The 20,696-nt window shown below is 33.4% G+C and overlaps 6 protein-coding genes across 10 annotated transcripts; 2 read left to right on the top strand and 4 right to left on the bottom strand.

The window, feature by feature from the left end:
- Positions 1 to 71: 71 nt before the first annotated feature.
- On the bottom strand, positions 72 to 998 carry LOC103866617 (outer envelope pore protein 16-3, chloroplastic/mitochondrial). The gene is made up of 2 exons (XM_009144565.3): positions 602 to 998; positions 72 to 453 (listed from the first exon to the last, which is right to left on the bottom strand). The coding sequence occupies exons 1-2, from the start codon at positions 930 to 932 to the stop codon at positions 302 to 304; spliced, it is 483 nt and encodes a 160-aa protein (XP_009142813.1). The 5' UTR covers positions 933 to 998; the 3' UTR covers positions 72 to 301.
- A 1,357-nt stretch (positions 999 to 2,355) lies between these two features.
- LOC103866616 (squamosa promoter-binding-like protein 9) lies at positions 2,356 to 4,879 on the bottom strand. Its single transcript, XM_009144564.3, has 3 exons — positions 4,167 to 4,879; positions 3,234 to 3,379; positions 2,356 to 3,147 (listed from the first exon to the last, which is right to left on the bottom strand). Exons 1-3 carry the CDS (start codon positions 4,520 to 4,522, stop codon positions 2,540 to 2,542), a joined length of 1,110 nt encoding a protein of 369 aa, XP_009142812.2. The 5' UTR covers positions 4,523 to 4,879; the 3' UTR covers positions 2,356 to 2,539.
- Positions 4,880 to 7,807: 2,928 nt separating this feature from the next.
- Positions 7,808 to 9,261, bottom strand: LOC103866614 (cilia- and flagella-associated protein 251). 4 transcript variants are annotated; one of them, XM_009144557.3, is made up of 2 exons: positions 8,945 to 9,204; positions 7,808 to 8,463 (listed from the first exon to the last, which is right to left on the bottom strand). In XM_009144557.3, exon 2 carries the CDS (start codon positions 8,436 to 8,438, stop codon positions 8,016 to 8,018), a length of 423 nt encoding a protein of 140 aa, XP_009142805.1. In that variant the 5' UTR covers positions 8,439 to 8,463; positions 8,945 to 9,204; the 3' UTR covers positions 7,808 to 8,015. The 4 variants fall into 4 exon arrangements, with proteins under 4 accessions (XP_009142805.1, XP_009142807.1, XP_009142806.1 ...); XM_009144559.3 differs by having other exon boundaries at positions 7,869 to 8,463; positions 9,040 to 9,261; XM_009144558.3 differs by having other exon boundaries at positions 7,869 to 8,468; positions 8,945 to 9,186.
- Positions 9,262 to 10,085: 824 nt separating this feature from the next.
- LOC103866613 lies at positions 10,086 to 11,632 on the top strand. Its single transcript, XM_009144556.3, has one exon. It carries the CDS (start codon positions 10,972 to 10,974, stop codon positions 11,461 to 11,463), a length of 492 nt encoding a protein of 163 aa, XP_009142804.1. The 5' UTR covers positions 10,086 to 10,971; the 3' UTR covers positions 11,464 to 11,632.
- Positions 11,633 to 16,251: 4,619 nt separating this feature from the next.
- On the bottom strand, positions 16,252 to 18,078 carry LOC103866612 (probable plastid-lipid-associated protein 13, chloroplastic). Of its 2 annotated transcripts, none has more exons than XM_009144555.3 (7): positions 17,742 to 18,073; positions 17,499 to 17,620; positions 17,332 to 17,415; positions 17,152 to 17,248; positions 16,739 to 16,955; positions 16,590 to 16,642; positions 16,252 to 16,488 (listed from the first exon to the last, which is right to left on the bottom strand). In XM_009144555.3, exons 1-7 carry the CDS (start codon positions 17,997 to 17,999, stop codon positions 16,408 to 16,410), a joined length of 912 nt encoding a protein of 303 aa, XP_009142803.1. In that variant the 5' UTR covers positions 18,000 to 18,073; the 3' UTR covers positions 16,252 to 16,407. The 2 variants fall into 2 exon arrangements, 1 of the variants encoding a protein (XP_009142803.1); XR_004458534.1 differs by having other exon boundaries at positions 16,257 to 16,488; positions 16,590 to 16,662; positions 17,742 to 18,078.
- A 632-nt stretch (positions 18,079 to 18,710) lies between these two features.
- Positions 18,711 to 20,036, top strand: LOC103866611. The gene is made up of 2 exons (XM_009144554.3): positions 18,711 to 19,656; positions 19,755 to 20,036. The coding sequence occupies exons 1-2, from the start codon at positions 19,321 to 19,323 to the stop codon at positions 19,842 to 19,844; spliced, it is 426 nt and encodes a 141-aa protein (XP_009142802.1). The 5' UTR covers positions 18,711 to 19,320; the 3' UTR covers positions 19,845 to 20,036.
- The last annotated feature ends 660 nt before the right edge of the window (positions 20,037 to 20,696 follow it).

The following is a 20,696-nucleotide window of genomic DNA, read 5'->3' as shown; positions in this document are numbered from 1 at the left end:
TTATAAAGAGTCTTATTCATAACCATAAGAACAGACAAAATATCATTCTCTATGTTCTTCAACTCTGAGACTAGCAGAAGCAAACACATTTCAGATACTTAGAACTGTAACGTTTCTTACATTCAACACTTAAGCAAAAGATGCAAGTCACTCTCCATACAAACAGGAGAAAACAAAAGAACAAAAGAGTTCCATGATTTCACATCTCTCAGATACAAGTAAACAAAAACAGACATGACAGGGAAGAGAGAGATGATCTCAAAGAGCTTTTTATTAACTTCAATCACCAAAAAAAGAGAAATCAGGATTCAGCTTGAGCTCTTTTCTCGACAGGGGTGTAAGGATAATACTCTCTGCCATTGTCTACTCTTGTCGTCTGACCTCCAGAGTCAATCAAAGCTGAGGTAACAGCTAGAGTTGCACCTGCAGCTATCGCCGTCGGAATGCTCCTTGCTGTGTACAAAAAAAAAAAAAAAAAACAATTTTCACCAAAATAAAACCAGGTTACAATGGAAAGCTATGTACTTTCAATCATTACACAGATTATATCTTTATTTAGACATAATCCAATCATGTAGACATTGGTTTAAAGAGCGTTTACCTCTATAGCCAAGGACAGAAGCTCCAGCAACAAACCCACCAATAGCACCGTTGAAAAAGTCTCTTTTGCCCCTATAACTCTGAACCACCTGTTCAACGCCAATGTAAACTCCTCCAATAGCAGCGAAAGTGAGCCCGTGTGTTCCCATCATCTTGAGCGTTCTGATGAGTCCCGGAAGAGCCACGTTCCTCTCCACCCTCGGAACGTCTTTCCACGTGGCTAAAATGGTTCCGTAGATGGTCCCGGCGGCGAAGCCAGTGACGCTTCCTTTGATCGTCTTCATCATGGGGCCGTCCTCTTCTTCCAAGTACCTCATCTCAGCTGGATCCATGATTCCTCCCTACAGTGTTCACCAGAGGGGGCACAAGATCCACGAGAAAATGATTCGATCTTCTTCTTCGGTGGCGACGAGACTGTAGAGGTAGGTAGAGCCGGAGAAAGCCCACTTAGAGAGAGATTTGGAGCTCACATGAATTTAGTTTGGATTATGTAAGCCCATTATGAGGCCCATCTTTCCCCTCTCTTGAGCAGAATAATGTTACAGAAACAACGAAGAGAGGCCCATTGATGGCATTATTATTTGGTATTCGAAGAAACGATTCAATGGATAAAAAGCCCGATTAAAATATTTGGAGCTACCAGAAAATGAATTCTGGGCCAGTGAGGCCCATTAGTAAGCCAATATATCTCTTGGAAGACTCTTTTAGTCCTGACCAGTGAACCATATCTTCCTCGCTATGCATAAGCTATACTCAGTTCTGGTGTGGGCATTTCTGGTATCGGTTCGGTTCGAGTAGTTTGGGTAGGAGATTAGAAGATCCATTTACTACTTGACTTATTTTCGGTTCGATCAGGATATTTTCGGATTCGGTTCGGATAGTAAAACTAGAAACCGAAAAATACTCGCAAAATATTCGGTTCTCATTTGGTTTGGGTTCGGGTTCGGGTTCGGATAGTTCGGTAGTTTGGGTTATTCGGATAAAATATCGGTTATTTAGGATAAATTAATATCAAATAATTAGAATGATTTAGATAAGAATTTTGGATATTTTGGATTACTTTGGATATTTCGGATAAAACTATATATCCAGATAGTTTCGGATACTTTCAAGTAATTCAGATACTTTATAATAATTTAGTTATCCTCAACTATTTTCGGATACTTTTAACATATCTTTAAATTTAAAATATATATTTAGTTATAGTATATGTATATATAATTAATAAAATTATATATTCGGATATCCATTTGGTTCTCGGTTTGGTTCTGTTATTTCGGATATAGAAATATAGGAACCGTTCAGGTATTTGAGGGTATTGGTCCGGTTCCGGTTCTGTTCTTCGGTTCTGGTTTTTTTACACAGGCTTCACTCCGTATCACTTTAAGTGATGTTTAAGGTTTGTGCACAAAGATTAAAAAAAATACAAAATTTTATACAATTTATTTTGATTACATAAAATAACACTAAATAAAATAGTTTAACCAATAAAAAAATACAGTATTTTATAATTGTCACAAATTTCAAATGACATTAAATTTTATCTAAAATTATGAAAATATCATTTATTATAAAACAAAATAAAAAAATTTAAATACCACTTAAAATGACATGGACGTAGTATTTCACAGAGCAAAGCGATTATGTTTAGCTCATAGTTTGATTTACTAATTTAAAGTATAGATAAGTCATCAGTGTATGTAACATTTATCTAATATTTGATCAATCTGATCTCCTAAGTTGGAGATCATGAAGTTGAGACAACAACAAGAATCATTCAGCATAGCAAACAAAAAAAAAAGCAAAATACAAAAGCCATTGCCTGGCAACAATTGTCTAGTTTATTGGTAAGCAGTAACAGAAAAAAAAAAAAAAGATAAAGATATTGCAGAATCATTCATGGTAACAATAACAATATGCTTGTCATATGCAAAGAGGCTCAGAGAGACCAGTTGTTATGGTGTGAAGAAGAGCCATAAGCCCTTGTGTTCTCACTTTCCATGTACTGCCTCCTATTCTGATGATGATGGTCAGATAACTCGAACTCACCCAAAGTCGTTCCACCGCTTATCTCTGTCTCGGTGAACCGACCAAGATTCAAAACAGGAGACATATCATTCGGACAGCTATTATCATCGTCCTTGAATACCCAAGGCGGGTTCAGATACTGATGCTGCTGGCTAGGTGCAGGTGGTGGCTGAGCCATTGTAACCGTCATCGGACCAAAACCCGAAGAAGTTCTCCATGTGTTGTTGCTGTTGTTGTTGTCATGTGGCTGATGTGGGTTTGACAGAAGAGAGAGAGCACAGTTTGAGTCGCTGCCAATTCCCTTGTAGCTCTCTGGTTTAGTGTCCATAATCTCTGGAGATGAGAAGCTTATCCCTCCTCCTCCTCCTCCACTTACTGATCCATGACTAAACACATTCATAGGATTGATCTGCCACGACGGTGGCCGTCTCATCACTCTTGTATCCAACGTTCTTGCACTATTCCAACCCATTTCTTGGGAACCAAGAAAGCTCCCATTCATTGTAGTTTCACCATTTCCTGGTCCCATAACATTATGCATTTTAGGGTTAGTTTTAAGCACATGAATCAGTCTGCTTATGTTTTCAAGCTAAAAAGGATCTAACCGTATAGAGAAGGAGTGATCCTCCCATAACGAGAAGACAACACAGATAGAGACGCAGGCTGTGGCTTCCTTCGTCTCTCATTATGACCAGCGAGTCTCCTACGGCAACTCCTTTTCTCTAGGTCAAATTCCGGAAGCTGATGAAACCTAATGATTAAGATCGAGTTAACTTCAAAGAAAAGCAACATATATTACATTCCAAACACATCAAATGACCTCTCTAATCCTTAAAAACGTAAAACCATTTCTTCTTAATGAATTGTTTAGAGTCTAATAGGTTTCATTTTCATTTTGATTCCGAATCTTATGACCTACACATTGTAACAAAGTTTCTTGAGTGTTCATGTCATTGATGCTATGGTACCAGTTTTGTCCCCCTTAATAATGATATGACCTAAAGAAGCAAACATATGAGGGCAATGGGTTTTCTTTATTGTCCATTCATTTCATATCCCTTTGGATTTTTTAGAAAGACAAAATAAAAATTAAAATTAAAAATTAAAAGAGAAGCATATAGAAGTACACGTAAACATATTCTCCAAAATAAGCCCAACGAGTCCCAACAAACACAAGACCAAGTTACATAACACTAAGCTGTAAAGTTAAAAGAGAACCCCTCCAAAGCCGTTAAAAGCCAAAAAAGCATATGACACTGACAATCTACAAAGAAAAAAAAAAGCTAAAGCCTTTGGATTTTGATTCACAGGAAGGTCTTGGCCGGACTCCGACCAGCCAGCCCTGAGATTTATAAGGTTCGAAACATTTATTAAACATATTTTTTAGAAAAATTGTTGGGGTCAAATGATATATACATATTAATCACTGATATTTTGTGAGTTATAGACTAATGTTTCGTCTGGACTTCGGTAATGGCAAAAGATGCAAATAAACACTATAATTAAGGGTAGAATTGGGAGAGAAAAAAAGAAAGAACCTGCTGCACTGTTGACAAAACCTTTGTTCTATACCAGCGACAATGACTTTTGGTGTTTTAGAGTGCATTCCACAAACTCTATGCCTCGTGTAATAACCCTTTGCATTGGTTAGATCCATTCCACAACCTTCCACTTGACACCTTGGTATCTGACCCGAAGGACCCGACCCGCTTCCACGTACCCTTCTGTTTGACCCGCCGGAGGAAGAAGACCCGGTTCCACCTCCAGCGTCCTCGAAGTAGATCCTCTGGCCAAACATGAGCCCTCCACTTAAAGAGGATGACTCAGTGGATGAACCACCCGACTCTGTCTGGCCTGGACCAAGACCAAGACCCGAGTTGGAACCCCTATCCATTTTGGTTTCCTCTTACTCAGACAGAAAGGGAGTACTCACTCATCATTCTCTCTCTCTCTCTCTCTCTCTCTCTTAAAACCTAACTGTCTCGGTTTAAAGGAAAGGACGAAAGGAGAAGAAAGCAAAGAAAATTTTGGCTTCCCTGATTTTGACTGTTGTTGGGTTTAGAGAAAGAAGATAGAGAGAGACACAACAGAAGCAAGAAAAGAGACGAGAGTGGTAATAGACAAAGACAGTGAGAGAGTTAAGTAAAACGGTACGGACAAAACATAAACTGTTGTCTGTTAATTACCACATAACAAAAACGAGAGATAGAGAGTGATGTAGTAGCAGTTTCTAATCTTGGAGTTGGAAGAGACTTGAACAAATGAACATTGGAGAGGTCTTTCATGTACACATTTTAATTATTTTACTTTATACTGTTCACATTTTCAACCTTTTAGTAGATTTTTTTCTCCTTTCAATTATTTGACAAGCTAACACATTTCTTTTTTTCTTATGCCAAGAAAATTAATAATGCATGTTTTTCGTTTGGTCCACCATTTGGCATTATGAGGTTGGCAACAATAAATGGAGATGGTCTTTTGTGTTTCTCCATTCGCAAAATCTACCACATATTTGACTTGGTTTTGAACCGAGTTGAATGCAAACAGATATGAAACCAAAATAAAATTTTCCACTAAATATATTACTCAAAAGTATATGGTTTGTTAACCTAATAAGTAAATAATGAAAAACTATTCGAACCAACCAAACTAAGTATCCATCTAACCCCGTTACTCCTTTTTAGATCATAGTTGCATGATACGCTTGTGACTACATATTTTTAGGTTGACACGTTACATATGCATGTTATGTTTTGAAAATATACTAAACTTAAGTTGTTAATCAATAGGTTGAAAACAATCAATTAATCAGTGCTCAGTGCCAAGATTATATAAATCATCAATAAAAATATTGGAAAAGAACTTGCATGGTTGATGTACAACAATCTAATATCGTAGCATAGACTTTGAGAATATTGACTTCACGTAATGAGTGAAAACATACGTATGAACGTCAAACCCAGGTTACGACCTGTAAGTACTTGCGTCCTAGACAAAACACAACAATTTAAGTTCTATTTTTCAACACAACACACAACAACAAGTACTCATCGCTTGGTTCACGCTTCTTTAGACCCATATTTTCTCTCGTTATGCATACTTCTCATATTGAAAAATGAGTGATATCATTCTCTCGTACGCTTCTCAAGTTTGTTGGTCCGTGATATCTACAGTATCTGGCTTACACAAATTGTTCTCATCTACAGTTTTATTATCAGGCCGCTCGCATCTTAGAAGTGGTAATTACCAGATAAAACTAAACTATTTGGTTGTATTCTTGTTGTGTTTTATAAGAAAGTTGTTCTGGTTCGGTGGTTCTCCCTAATGTTGGATATCCATTATTAAATGCGATGGTGATGGGTCATGTGTGATGTAATTTTTCATGGGTCATAGGTGATGTAAGTTCAAATTTAAAGTAATATTAAATTGTTGGGAGCATCTATCTGAGTCCAGGGAGCATCTAATCCTCAGACTCGCATAGAACATCCAACTTTACAGATCTTAATACTGATTTTCTGTACTTACAACAATAACTTTTTTAGTCTTCATATATTATTATCCTTAACAAATTCTATACTCAGTATTGGGGAACCCAATAGAAAGTGCCGAGGAAATCAGAGTTCTACAAATAGAGGGTTTCTTTTATAAATATAATGATATACTGTTGTAGTTAAAGAGCAACAAATATGGTAAAAAATATATTACTAGTGATTTAAAATGCTAAAATATTTAAGACTGAAATTTTGATCAAAAAAAAAAAAAAAAAATTTAAGACTGAAATATGAGCAGTGCAGTTATTGGAACACAACAAAAGATGTGACACTTCAAGGGAACTAGCTGGTGTCGGCAGATGTGCAAGCAACACTGCAAATAATTTAGTACATTTTTATTGGTTAAACCTCCCTTTCTATTGTTTATAAGTGAAATTATATAACACAAATTTTGTTTAAATATTTTTGGCATTCGATTTGTTTTGATCATTTTCAAATTAAAGCTAAAACAAAAACAAACAAAAAAGCTACATATGTTTTCTTGTTTTTCCCTTGAAATATCTTTTGATAATTTTTAGTCACAATATCCACAGCAAGATCTTTCTTGATTTTTGTAATAAATAAAAAAGTATGAAAAGTTATATTGTAGTCATAGACATCCATCTGAGTCTGTGTAAACTGTAATACTTTAGATTTTGTAGGTTTAAGTTTGATTTGTTCTTTTTGCTTAGCTTTATTTAGTGAAAGTGCTTTTCATTTACTTGGCTGCATTGGTTAAACCTTGAAACTAAAGAGCTGATCCCACAAGACTGATTTTACAGAGATGGCACAACAACAGCTAGGTTCTGGATATAGCTAGTACATACTGAGAAATATATTGCTAATGCCATCATTATAGTCAAATTTAAATATGATGAATACCTGCAGCATCTGTCAGATGTTTATCTATTTATTAAGTTAAAGGTGGGAAAATTAGATTAGGGCTTGAGTCTCCAGTTGGTCTTGTAGTAAGATTAGATACATGAAATTTAGAGTCTTAAGTTACTGCCATTGGGATTGATCAAGGGACAATTCTTTCAAATAACTATTTTAAAGTTTTTGTCACAAAAATAATCTTAACAAAAATCAAAATAACCTATTTTTATTTGAAAATTTTAATTTTAATTTTTTATTTTTTAAAATTTGAAACCTATCCCCAAAACCCACCATTTAACTCTAAACTCTAAGTCTATATTAGTTAACCGTAGGGTAAAAATATATTTTTACTCTTTAATAAAACTTATTTAGATTATTTTTTAATTGAAGGCTATTTTTGTGACAAAAACTTAAAAATGGCTATCTAAGAAAATTTCTCTTGATCAAGATTATAAAAACATTTGTATACTTATGTTATAATATGTTCACAAATGTTAGTTTTCCTTGATTGAGGGTTGAGGCTTTTTCTGTGTAGTTTCTAAGTTAAGAATATTTATTATACATTTTGTAAATTGTTTATTTAAATTGTGTAGACCCTCAAGGCTAATGATACTTCTCTTATTTTCTCAGCTCTCTTCCTTTAATAACTTAGCTGTTACATTTGCCTAACTTACAAGTTTTGCAAATATTACATCTCTATGATTAGAACTTTTGGAGATGAGAGGATGTCACAACTCTCAAATGTGTAAAGCACTTTCTCTCCCAAATCAATGTGTTGCACGACCATCTTTTTGGACGCTCAAATGTCAAAAACCAAGAGCAGATTGATACACCAAAAGAAAGACAATGCATATTGATACACCAAAAGATAGCCAAAGTTCTCAACTTACAAAGACACTTGTAAGATAACCTAAAAGAAGAAGAAACCTCAAGTTAATGTTTCATCATGTGTCTTGGAAAGTTCTTGATCATAAAGTTTTCTCAAACTCCATTACATTCCACAACAGCTTCAGCAGCTCGTCTAGGCTTGCTTTTCCTCCTGCTCCCATTCTGTCTGAAACCAGTAGATGTGGACTTGGTGGAACTGGAACCATCTCTACTTGATTTTGATCCTAACCCATTCTCTTCTTCATTTGCATCCGTATTGCTTCCATTAATCATCTTCCTCTTCCTCTCGTTTTCTTCTTTTTTACTTGTTACTGAACCATCCTCTTCTTCTTCTTCCTCCATCTTCTCTACCAACTCTTCCTCTTCATCTTCCTCCTCTTCAAAATCATCTTTCATAGGCTTCTGTGGCCTTCCTCTTCTCCTGTAAGCTGGAATCTTTTCATCCTCTTCACCGCTTCCATGATCTTCCCGAGCAGATGCACTCTGCTTCTTCCCTTTCCCTCTACCTCTCCTCATTGTCTACAAACCCCACTCAACAACACTACACTATACAGAAACCAGTTAGAAAGACGATCTTCATTCATTTCATTCTCCACATGCAGACTACCAACAAATCAATCAAGTTACATATACTCCCTTACAGGTTGCAGATCTTTTAGAAACTACCTAGTTAACCATGGAGGCAAACACACTTAAGACAGCCAATTATAAACAAGAAAAAATGATTCTATCTCAAGCATTGACCACACATCTTTTAACATCTATCTCAAGATTCCATTTCGGCTCCTATTCAATCACTCAGAGACTATTCATGGATTATTTGACAAGCTAAGCTACAAAAAAACGTTAGAGACTAGCTTCCATGATATTCCGTTGCATGAGCAGTTAAATGATAAAAACGCTAACATTAACTTGTTTCAAGTCTTATCCAGCTTCTTTAGAGCAACTCAAAAGTATGATCGACCTTAACATAAATCCTAAGGAAAATAATACTCACGAAGGAGAAAAGAGACGAGACTCACCTATGTCTAGCTAATAATACCAATGATCAGAATCTTTGACACATGAATCAAGTTACTCAAGAAAAGAAGAAAAAAAATTTACTCAAGAACCAAACCAGACAAATAAGAATGGTCTCTTTCTTTCCTCAGATACACACACTCAGCACTAGCAGCATCATCCTCTAAACAATTGGCCAATGGATGACTTCTTAAGTCCTCGTTGAAGATGAGATACGAGATTTTTCACATTCTTACTAATCACACGCGCTAAAGTAAGAGTGTGGCTCTCACTCACATTCTTGTTACTGTTAGTAGTGGTGCTCTCGAGCTGTCTGTGTGGATATGGATGATGACAGCTCAACTAGCAGTCTCTGCCGAGTGTTGAGAGACGCGTTGATCAAATAAGAAGGATATTTATCTAATGGGCTTAACACAAAGCCCATAAGGCTTTCCTTTGGTAAATATTTGCGCCACATTTTTGATGATCAAGGAACCCGTTTCTTCCTAATGCAAAAGGTCCAAAGTCATAAGTTACATATAGTTTTATATACAGGAAAACATTCAATTCGATTAGATTTCCGAAATATGATTTTCCGGTTATTGATTAAATGAAACTTAGAATCGGATCATATCTATACTATTAAAGCAGGATCATATTGTCATAATTACCTTAGGGGCATGTTTCCTTCACTAACATTGCATGTTTCATTAAGGGCAATTAAGTAATATTAATAACAAATCTATATTGGGTCATTATTTTTGGATCCAGCCCAAATCAAATCTCTCTTGGACCATTTGGGCCTATTAAAAAATCAGATTCAATTCTCACTTTTTTTTCCTTTGGACCATTGAGTCCAAGTTCAAATAATTTTTTTTCAATTATTCTTAATTATTATTTTTTTCTTTTCTTAATATAATTTAAGCATTCATAAAAATAATTGAATTTTTTTATTGAAAAGTATAAATCTTTATTAAATGTATATAATTTTTTAATTAAAATATTAACCCCATAATAAAATTAATTTATCAGAGTTATACCAACTTAATTCATTAAAAAAATAAAGTTTAATTTTTTTTAACATAAACAGTCATTTAAAATGAAATACGATAAATAAAGATAAATTTTTTAAATCTTTTATAAAATAAAACACAAATATATGAAAATGTGACATTTACTAAATATTTGTCAATTGAAAAAAAAAAAACAAAAAAAAACCCGCGCTTTCAAAGCGCGGGTCAAAATCTAGTATAAGTTTATAACAACATGTGGAAAAAGAAAAAGTTTATAACGACATTTCTATTGAACTACTCCCAAACTCTTGCGTACATGCATCATAGGTAATAGGCCACTGAAGCACGTCCAAATGATTGGAGATAAAAATATACGATGATGTAATACGATTTTATAGAATTATAAATTCCTTTAACTAGTAACCAATCTTTAACCCATTGAATCTACCAAATAAGCTCATCTATCCTTTTTAGCCAAGAAATGACTAATTTGTTTACGTTATATTGGACATGCAGAACAACACGTAAAAACCAAGTTGCGTGTTACCTTTAAAGATGATAATTAACCACACATTATTCTAAACATTAACCCCTCATTTATAATTTGTAGTCTTGTTTCTGGTGTATTTTTGTCAACTGGTGAATATATATGGTTTATGCCTCGATTGAGGAGTAGCTTTTTTGGCGAGCTATGTATACTTTGATTCATAATTATTCGGTGTTATAGTATGATCAAGAAATTTAATATGTCTATACAAAAATAAAGAGTAAATAATTGTGTTATGGTGGTTTCCTATAATTGTTAGAGGTAACACAAAGATGAATAATTAGGGAGGGAGCAGTTGCAAGTTGTTTGAAATTTGAAACCAACACTTCATCGCGTTTGTGTCATCTCTGGATTCTCATTGTCTTATAAGTAAATAGCTGGGGCTTGTAGGGATATAAACGTCAAGAGAGCCCCTTATAAATAGTTAAGATTGTTGATTAATGCTCACAAAATAAGAGTGTGAGAGAGTCTCCTAACTCGTGGTTGAGTCATGCAGCTCAAAAGGTCATCATCATCATCTACTCCAATCTCCGTGAAACTCAAAACCATGTTCCTAAACCTCATCACACACTCTCTTTACAGTCTTTTACGGTCTCTCTCCAGAGCAAAATCCATTCTTATAGAGATATCTAAACACAACAAGAAGAGGCTATTCATGATGATGTTTTACCTAAAAACGTCATCCATTCACCAACGCAAGGTCTTCTTCGGGTCCTCCTCCTCCCATGTTGTCCATGTAACTACGTCTTTCTCTATCTCCCTACATGCTGATGAAGACGAGGATGGTCATGAGTCTGAGTACTTCGAGTGGCTAGAAGAGGAGGTTGATGAGAGTAATAACATTAATGATGATCATAGTGTTGGTGATGTTGATATTGATCGTTTGGCAGATATGTTCATCGCCAGCTGCCATGAGAAGTTCTTGCTGGAGAAGGTTGAGTCTTATAGGAGATACCAAGATATGTTGGAGAGGAGTTTGTGAGAATTGAGAACTGAGAGAACCAACAAAGAGTGTTTGTTTTGTTCTATGTTAATTAATTCTTGTTAGATGGATGTCTTAGGCAATAAAATAGAGATGAAATATTTACAAACGTTATTGTTTTATTGAGAAACTTTCTCACTATATAGAACATTTACCCAAAAATTTAATATTTTCGTAGGGGTTAACACATAAATTTTGAGAAAAAATTCAAAAATATGAAAATACTGTTTTAATACATAGTTGCATCATTCACTAACATATGATGAAAGTCAAAGAGGTTTAGAACTTTTGTTGTCTCCGTTTCTCTAGAAAACATCGATTTTATAGTGGTTAGTCCACCAATTTAGGGAATATTATGAAGTTTTACTAAATTAATTGACAAAAAATTAAAACGATGCTCATGTATCATGAAAAAGAGTTTAATATACATTAATACAAATGTAGAATGTGTTTAGAAATTTTAAAACCACACTAAATATCATAGGCTTCAATATATAGAACATTTACCGAAAAACTCAATATTTTCGTAGGGTTAATACATAGATTTAGAGAAAAAATCAAAAATATTGTTTTAATGCATAGTTGCATCTTTCACTAACATATGACGAATGTCAAAGAGGTTTGGAACTTTTGTTGTGTTCGTTTCTTTAAATAACAAGATTTTATAGGTATTAGTCCACCAATTTAGTGAGTATTATGAAGTTTTACTAAATTAATTGACAAAAATTAAAACGATGCCCATGTACCATGAAAGAGAGTTTAATATACATTGATACAAATGTAGAATGTGTTTAGAAATTTGAAAACCACAATAAATATCATAGGCTTCAGTATATAGAGCATTTACCGAAAAATTCAATATTTTCGTAGGGGTTAACACATAGATTTTGAGAAAAAAAATCAAAAATATGAAAATATTGTTTTAATGCATAGTTGCATCCCTCACTAACATATGATGAATGTCAAAGAGGTTTGGAACTTTTGTTGCCTCCGTTACTCTAGAAAATAGCAATTTTATACTGGTTAGTCCACCAATTTAGGAAGTATTATGAATTTTTACTTAATTAAATAACAATAATTGAAAACAATGCCCATGACCATAAAAGAGAGTTTAATATACATTAATACAAATGTAGAATATTTTTAGAAATTTTAAAACAACACTAAAGATCATAGGCTTCAATATATAGAACATTTACCGAAAAACTCAATATTTGCGTAGGGGTTAAAGATAGATTTTGAAAAAAAATCAAAAATATGAAAATACTGTTTTAATGCATATTTGCATCCTTCACTAATATGATGAATGTCAAAGAGGTTTGGAAATTTGGTTGTCTCTATTTCTCTAGAAAATAGCGATTTTATAAAGGTTAGTCCAGAAATTTAAGAGTATTATGAAGTTTTACTAAATTAATTGACAAAAAATTAAAACGATGCCCATGTACCATGAAAGAGAGTTTAATATACATTAATACAAATGTAGAATATTTTAGAAATTTTAAAACAACACTAAAGATCATAGGCTTCAGTATATAGAACATTTATCGGAAAACTTAATATTTTCGTAAGAGTTAACACATATATTTTAAGAAAAATTCAAAAATATGAAAATACTGTTTTAATGTATAGTTGCATCTTTCACTAAGATATGCTGAATTTCAAAGAGGTTTGGAACTTTTTTTGTCTTCTTTTCTCTATAAAATATCAATTTTATAGTGGTTAGTCCACCAATTTAGGGAGTATTATGAAGTTTTACTAAATTAAATGATAAAAAAAATAAAACTATGCCCATTTACAATGAAACAGAGTTTATTATACATTAATACAAATGTATAATGTGTTTAGAAATTATTAAACAACACTAAAGATCATAGGCTTCAATATATAGAACATTTACCGAAAAACTCAATATTTTCGTAGCGGTTAACACATATATTTTGAGAAAAATTCAAAAATATGAAAATAATGTTTTAATGCATAGTTGCATATTTCAATAACATATGATGAAAGTCAAAGAGGTTTGAAAGTTTTGTTCTCTTCGTTTCTCTATAAAATAGCAATTTTATAGTGGTTAGTCCATCAATTAAGAGAATATTGTGAAGTTTTACTAAATTAATTGATAAAAAATTAAATTGATGCTCATGTAGAATGTTTTTATAATTAAAAAAATACTAAATATCATAGGCTTCAGTATATATAGCATTTACCTAAAAATTCAATATTTTCGTAGGGGGACTAACACATAGATTTTGAGGAAAATTCAAAAATATGGAAATAATGTTTTAATGCATAGTTGCATCCTTAAATAACATATAATGAATGTCAAAGAGATATGGAACTTTTGCTGTCTCTATTTCTCTAGAAAATAGTGATTTTATAGTGGTTAGTCCACCAATTTAGGGAGTATTATGAATTTTTATTAAATTAATTGACAAAAAATTAAAAAAATGCTCATATACCATGAAAGAAAGTTTAATATACATTAATACAAATGTAGAATGTGTTTAAAAAATTTAAAACAACACTAAAGATCATAGGCTTCAGTATATAGAGCATTTACCGAAAAAATCAATATTTTCGTAATGGTTAACACATAAATTTTGAGTAAAATTCAAAAATATGAAAATACTGTTTTAATACATAGTTGCATCTTTCACTAACATATGATGAATGTCAAAGAGGTTTGCAACTTTTGGTGTCTTCGTTTCTCTATAAAATAGTGATTTTATAGTGGTTAGTCCACCAATTTATGGAGTATTATGAAGTTTTACTAAATTAATTGACAAAAAATTAAGGCGATGCTCATGTACCGTAAAAGAGATTTTAATATACATTAATACAAATGTAGAATATGTTTAGAAATTTTAAAACAGCACTAAAGATCGTAGGCTTTAGTATATAGAACATTTTACCGAAAAACTCAATATTTTCGTAGGGGTTAACACATAGATTTTGAAAAAAATTCGAAAACTAAAAAATATGAAAATATTTTTTTAATGCATAGCTGCATTATTAAAGAGCTTTGTAACGTTTGTTGTCTTTATTTCTCTAGAAAATAGCGATTTTGTAACGGTTAGTCCACCGATTTAGGAAGTATTATGAAGTTTTACTAAATTAATTGACAAAAAATTAAAACGATACCCATGTACCATGAAAGAGAGTTCAATATACAATAATACAAATTTAAAATATGTTTATAAATTTTAAAACAACACTAAAGATCATAGGCTTTAGTATATAGAGCATTTACCAAAAAATTCAATATTTTCGTAGGGGTTAACACACAGTGTTGAGAAAAATTCAAAAATATGAAAATAATGCTTTAATGCATAGTTGAATCATTCATTAACATATAATGAAGTTCAAAGAGGTTTGGAACTTTTGTTGTCTCCATTTCTCTAGAAAATAGAGATTTTATAGTGGTTAGTCCACCAATTTAGGGAGTATAATGAAATTTTACTAAATTAATTGGCAAAACATAAAAATGAAAGATAGTTTAATATACATTAATAAAAATGTAGAATGTGTTTAGAAATTTTAAAACAACACTAAAGATCATAGACCTCAGATTTTAGAACATTTACCGAAAAACTCAATATTTTTGTAGGAGTTTAACACATAGATTTCGAGAAAAATTCAAAAATATGAAAATAATGTTTTAATGCATAGGTGCATCCTTCACTAACATATGATGAATGTCAAAGAGGTTTGGAACTTTTGTTGTCTCCGTTTCTCTAGAAATTAGTGATTTTATAGTAGTTAGTCCACCAATTTATGAAGTAATATAAAGTTTTACTAAATTAATTGACAAAAAAATTTAAACGATGCTCATGTACCATGAAAAAGATTTTAATATACATTAATACAAATGTAGAATGTATTTAGAAATTTTAAAACAACACTAAAGGTCATAGGCTTCAGTATATAGAACATTTACTAAAAAATTCAATATTTCCGTAGGGGTTAACGCATAGATTTTGAGAAAATTCAAAAAATATGAAAATAATGTTTTAATGCATAGTTGATAGTTGCATCTTTCACTAACATATGATGAATGTCAAAAATGTTTAGAACTTTTGTTGTCTACGTTTTTTTAGAAAATAACGATTTTATAGTGGTTAGTCCAACAATTTAAGGGATATTATGAAATTTTACTAAATTAATTGATAAAAAATTAAGACGATGCTCATGTACCGTAAAAAAAATTTTAATATACATTAATACAAATGTAGAATGTGTTTAGAAATTTTAAAACAACACTAAAGATTTCTATATAGAGAGTATTACAAAGAGGTACCAAAAGACATATTCCTAATAAGATGGTTTGCTATGAATCATACTCCCAATTATGCATCAACATCATACTTTAACTTGTAAGCAAAAAGCTCTGTTCTGTAGAGAATATAGCTACTTCGTAGTACATAAACTAATCACCTCCTTACACGTTTATTCAAGCGTGTACAGCTTCTCTGATCAACTGACTGATACTTGACGTAATATAAAGTACATATGGGGCCATGTTTTGCTCAAGATAATAAAACAATATAATATGATTAAAATATGAGCAGACAATAGTACCACAATTACAAACGTTTATACAGTACATGTGTGTTTATGATTCATTACTGATGATGCAACCAGAACCACACATGACATGTTGATCAAGTACCCATTATATATATATACAAATTAAGAAAATATTAGCATGTGCACTCTCTTGCAGAAAGGGTTTAAGAAGTTTAATCAAAACAGAGAATCTCTAAGAACTTGGCAACTTGGGAAGATTAAAAGAATTAAACAAAAGTAGATGTTTAAGGTTATTCATTTTTTTTATCAAAAAAAAAATGTTATTCATTTTCAACAGACTCAACTTAGTTGTTGGTTCTTGTAAGAACACAGAAGGAACATAAGAACAATGGCTAGTAACATCTAACTATATCATATTCAAAGAGCTTCCACAACGTTTGATGGCGGTGTCTCCAACCTCGTTAGAACTTCAGGCACTCCTGAAGTATCTCTTACTATCTACACACAAAAAAAAAGCACATAAAAACTTGGTTAGTGTAACGAAGTAGCTAGTTTAATACGATCATGAGCTTTAAACAAAAATGTAGAAATGGACTTACAAGAACCTCCTCATCCAAATAAGATATCATAAAGAATCTCTCAAAAGATCCACCTAAAGCAGATAACAACACACTAGATGCTTCACATCACAAGTCAAGAGAAAAAAACGGTTCACGTATATATATAAAGAACAAGTGCGCTTTCTTACTCAGGGGAATCCTTAGACCACTGCTTAAAGTATCCTTGATAAGATCAGGAAGCTGCTGCAACGTTGTGGTGGCTTGACCCAATGCACGTTTAAGCTGTTCAGGAACTGCTTCTTCAATGACCGTTGGGGATTCAACCATACCTTCCACATATTCTTCTCTCAGCCTCAGAGGTCCCTCCACAGTCAACTTCGATGACAGAATGATCTTGCTTTCTATCTGCAATTTTTTCTAGCTACTGTGAGAAGGGCCGGGTCTGAACACAGCCGCGTGAAACATTGGCCTTAGACCCCCCAAATTTTTTATTAAAATTTATAAAGAAATGTTTATATCCCCCAAAATCTCAGATCCGGTCCTAACTGTAAGAAACTTGATTTACTTAAAACAAATGTTAAAAGCATTTGAGTATGGTTACCGAGTTTAGTAGTTTGATATTAGCAGTGGCCTTTGCGTTAGCATCTTTAATAACTATCTCCATTCTTGAAAGGTTAGCCAACGTTGAAGGAAACCTCCTGAAACAACAACACAAACAGATTCAAAGAACAGTTTGAAGGAACATGGTGAATGGTGAGCTTTAGGTAAGTAAGTACTGAACTCGAATATGACTCGAGCAGCTAGTAAACCAGGGCTTCCAGAGCCAAACCACTCGAAGTTCCATCTACCTTCAAAGCAAGGAGACCTGGAGAAAAATAACAACCATTTCCCTAACATTGAAGCTAAGTTGGTATAACTAGACAAAAGTTAAAAGTGGTAAACACATACGTAGTTGGTCTAGGAGAAGGGTTAAGCCGCTCCAAACTCGTTATCCTCTCATTGACATCGATCCTTTGCATACTCGTAGTTTTCCCTGTAACCAAAGCCTCAAAGCCTCCAGCATCTTTTAACTGTTAGTCAAAACACACACAAAGCTAACACTGTAATGAAAAATAAAGCTCAACTATGCTAACATCATTAAAGATCTAAACAATTGAAGTAGTTTAAAAGGGTGTGAGAAGTTTTGTGTACAGCGAGAAGCAGAGATTCCTTAGCGGAAAGCCTCTCCATATCTCTGGCGTAAACTGAAGGAGAGCCTTGAACTGCTTCTTCCTGAACCATTGCTCTTAACACCACCCTTCTTGGGCATGAACTCCTCCTCCAACCTTTCACCATCGGGACAACGAAGGAGACTTTTGACGGTGTCGGCATTGAGTTTGAGAAGCTCAATCTGACCGCAGACGAACCGGGAATCGAACTCTGTACCAACGCCATTGGAGAAGATGACATAAGCTCAATAAAAACAAAGGAAAGATTGAGACTTTATGCAGCTAACCTCAGGATATGAGAAGTACTGTGTTGTAGGTAAGGAGTTTCTTTTAAACCATTAGTTTGATTTTCCGGTTTAACCGGTCGGTTTCCGGTTTAAAGGCATTCCCTTTTTTACTCTCTCTGGTGAATGATTCTCTTCGTCGTTTAGTGCCAAAGTTGAAACCTTTCTCTCAATCCCGCCATGGAAATCGAAGACTCACGAACGGAAACAATCCGATTACAGTTCCCTGGTCCGGAAAACCCCAGTTACTCTGTTTTTACTCTGTTTTTACTCTGTTTTTACTCTGTTTCTGAGTTTTTGTTTGTTTATAACTAAACTGAAGCAGGATGGTGAGTGCTTTCTCATTACAGATCTGATGTGTTTTTATTTGTTTGTAGTTAGTATATACAGTTAGTTATGTCTCTAGATTGTAAGTGAGCAACTCAAATATAATCTGAAGAGTATGATGTTAAACACACCAATGCAGAGGTCAGTTACTCGGCTTGTTAAACCTCATAAGTTTATCCACCCTGATGATAGTGAGAGAGTTCAGCTTGGTGTCTGATCATGTGTAGTTAGATTGGTTTGAGCAGGAGCTAGGCTTTGCAGCACAGATAGTTCATGTGGGAGAGTTCAGATTGGTGTCTAATGTGTAGTTAGATCAGTTATCTAAAAGCTTTAGCATTCAGTTATAAGACAATTGTTGCTACTTGTCTACAATCTTAAATCTCCAAGTTCTAACCAGATGTAGTAGTAACGAGACTAAACACCCTTTTTCAAGTATTTGGATGTTATTATTGGTCACATTCTCATTCAGATATCTTGTCGTGATCTCTAGATTTGTGCTGGACTTAACGAAAGAAATTGGCTTTTTTACATTTTCTTATAAAGAAAACTCTTTTTAACTTTTAACTAGAATTTAGGACACGAGTTCTTATGTTTGGCATGAAAAGGACAAAAAGTTCCGACCAGATGTTGTCGTAGAAGAACGTGAAAGACTGTAATAATAATCTTTAAAATAATATTAAAAAATAAGTACACAGAATTTCATGCAAAATGGCTCCTCCTTCTCTCTCTCTTCTTCATCTTTATTCGCTCAACGGCTATATTCACACTTATTTATTACAAAACCGTTTTCACTATTACACTAAAAAGCTCAAATACATTTATATATTCTCCATTATTCTCCAACGGTCCGTTACTTCAAAGCACTTTGCTTTATAACCACAACTATATTCATCTCCTTCCTTTAATCATCCTCTCTTTTTCTTCTATATCTCTCTCTCTCTCTCTCTCTCGATGGAGCTTGCTGTTGTTGTTGTTGTCACTGAAGCTACACAAATCCAGCACGTGAACAGGAAGTCCTCCGACGAGCTGCTCCGTAAGTTCGCCGATCCTGACGACGTAGACGAGCCAACAAAGTCAACGAAGCGCCCGAGGAAATCAGCTACTAGGAGCTCTCGAGAGAAAAACGGTGTTGACGTGGAAAGCAACACTAGTACTACAGGTTTGGTGGAGAGGAAACGGCTCTTGCTTGCTCCGGCCGTTAGTAAACGGCGGTCTATGTTCCTCCGCCAGATTGCTTCTGGAAAGTCGCATCTCAAGAACAAGTCTCTCGTCAGAACTATCGGCAAGGTACACTCAAATCTCTACTACACTAACATTGAAGCTCAAGTTTCCTGTTTCTTTTCTTCAAAATTTTAAAACGTTTTTTAATGCTCGTTTTGCTGCAGACATGGCGTAAAACAATGGAAGGAGCTTCCAGAGTTTTCATCGAGAAGCATTATAATAGACACAGACGTCTAATCAACGATGTTCTTTGACGCAGCTTCTGCAACTCTTTGTTTTATTTTTTCTTTAACGTGTTTGTAACTTTATAAACGTGAATCTCTAACGTTTTATTTTACATTTCATTATTCGTTTGTACTTTTTTTTATTTGGTCAGTTTTTATTCGTTTGTAACTTTTAAATTTCAATAATATCAATACTTTGATAGAACTTCAGTTTCAGTAAAATCATTGAATAAAATCAAGTTGAAGTTTTTCATACATATAATTATCCAAAATTAATGACACTCGACATTTTTGTTTATATAATATTTATGAGAGATGAATTACTTGAAAACAAATTAGCTAACAATGGTTTTATTTAATAGAGATCATATGTATGCTATAACAACCTTTATAAGAAGCATTTCCTTGTGAACAATCGCCGATCCATTTTCTTCATCGTTGTACCACAGCTCAAATCAGTGTGTTGCATACAGATCCTTCCTTTTCTCGACGTCACACTCCATGATCGAGTTGAAAGTAGTGTCATGAATACCATGTATAATGTAACACTATTTCTTAACTAAATGATTTAGATATTGTTACATTTACTAGTTTATGATTTTACACATATATAAAATAGGAGAGCACTGATTTCTGATTAATGAATAAAAATAACAATTACTTTCATAAAATGAGTATATATTATGAAACTAAACAAAACAAATGTCAGAGAGAATTATCACTAAACTATTTAAATTTCTAACTTAAACTTACAATAACTATCATGATTTGTACCAAACCAATGTAAGTATATATTTTCGATAATCAACACTCGAGTTATACACAAATTGCATACCAAGATTGAATAGTTTTAAGAGCAGTTCTAATTCTAAAATGTCTAGA

The sequence above is a fragment of the Brassica rapa genome, chromosome A05 (genome assembly GCF_000309985.2).
Source record: "Brassica rapa cultivar Chiifu-401-42 chromosome A05, CAAS_Brap_v3.01, whole genome shotgun sequence".
NCBI classification, from domain to species: domain Eukaryota; kingdom Viridiplantae; phylum Streptophyta; class Magnoliopsida; order Brassicales; family Brassicaceae; genus Brassica; species Brassica rapa.
This window is presented reverse-complemented; position numbering and strand designations above follow the sequence as displayed.

Bases quoted from the DNA above. Each gene is read 5' to 3' on its own strand.
- LOC103866617 (XM_009144565.3), bottom strand. From the start codon at position 932: ATGGATCCAGCTGAGATGAGGTACTTGGAAGAAGAGGACGGCCCCATG. The intron at 454-601 runs GTAAACGCTCTT...TTTTGTACACAG, and splicing joins TTCTGTCCTTGGCTATAGAG to CAAGGAGCATTCCGACGGCG.
- LOC103866616 (XM_009144564.3), bottom strand. From the start codon at position 4,522: ATGGATAGGGGTTCCAACTCGGGTCTTGGTCTTGGTCCAGGCCAGACA. The intron at 3,380-4,166 runs GTTCTTTCTTTT...CTTAATCATTAG, and splicing joins TTTTGTCAACAGTGCAGCAG to GTTTCATCAGCTTCCGGAAT. The intron at 3,148-3,233 runs GTTAGATCCTTT...TTATGGGACCAG, and splicing joins GATCACTCCTTCTCTATACG to GAAATGGTGAAACTACAATG.
- LOC103866614 (XM_009144559.3), bottom strand. From the start codon at position 8,438: ATGAGGAGAGGTAGAGGGAAAGGGAAGAAGCAGAGTGCATCTGCTCGG.
- LOC103866613 (XM_009144556.3), top strand. From the start codon at position 10,972: ATGCAGCTCAAAAGGTCATCATCATCATCTACTCCAATCTCCGTGAAA.
- LOC103866612 (XM_009144555.3), bottom strand. From the start codon at position 17,999: ATGTCATCTTCTCCAATGGCGTTGGTACAGAGTTCGATTCCCGGTTCG. The intron at 16,956-17,151 runs GTAACCATACTC...AAAAAATTGCAG, and splicing joins ATATCAAACTACTAAACTCG to ATAGAAAGCAAGATCATTCT. The intron at 16,643-16,738 runs GTAAGAAAGCGC...TATCTGCTTTAG, and splicing joins TGGTCTAAGGATTCCCCTGA to GTGGATCTTTTGAGAGATTC.
- LOC103866611 (XM_009144554.3), top strand. From the start codon at position 19,321: ATGGAGCTTGCTGTTGTTGTTGTTGTCACTGAAGCTACACAAATCCAG. The intron at 19,657-19,754 runs GTACACTCAAAT...GTTTTGCTGCAG, and splicing joins TCGTCAGAACTATCGGCAAG to ACATGGCGTAAAACAATGGA.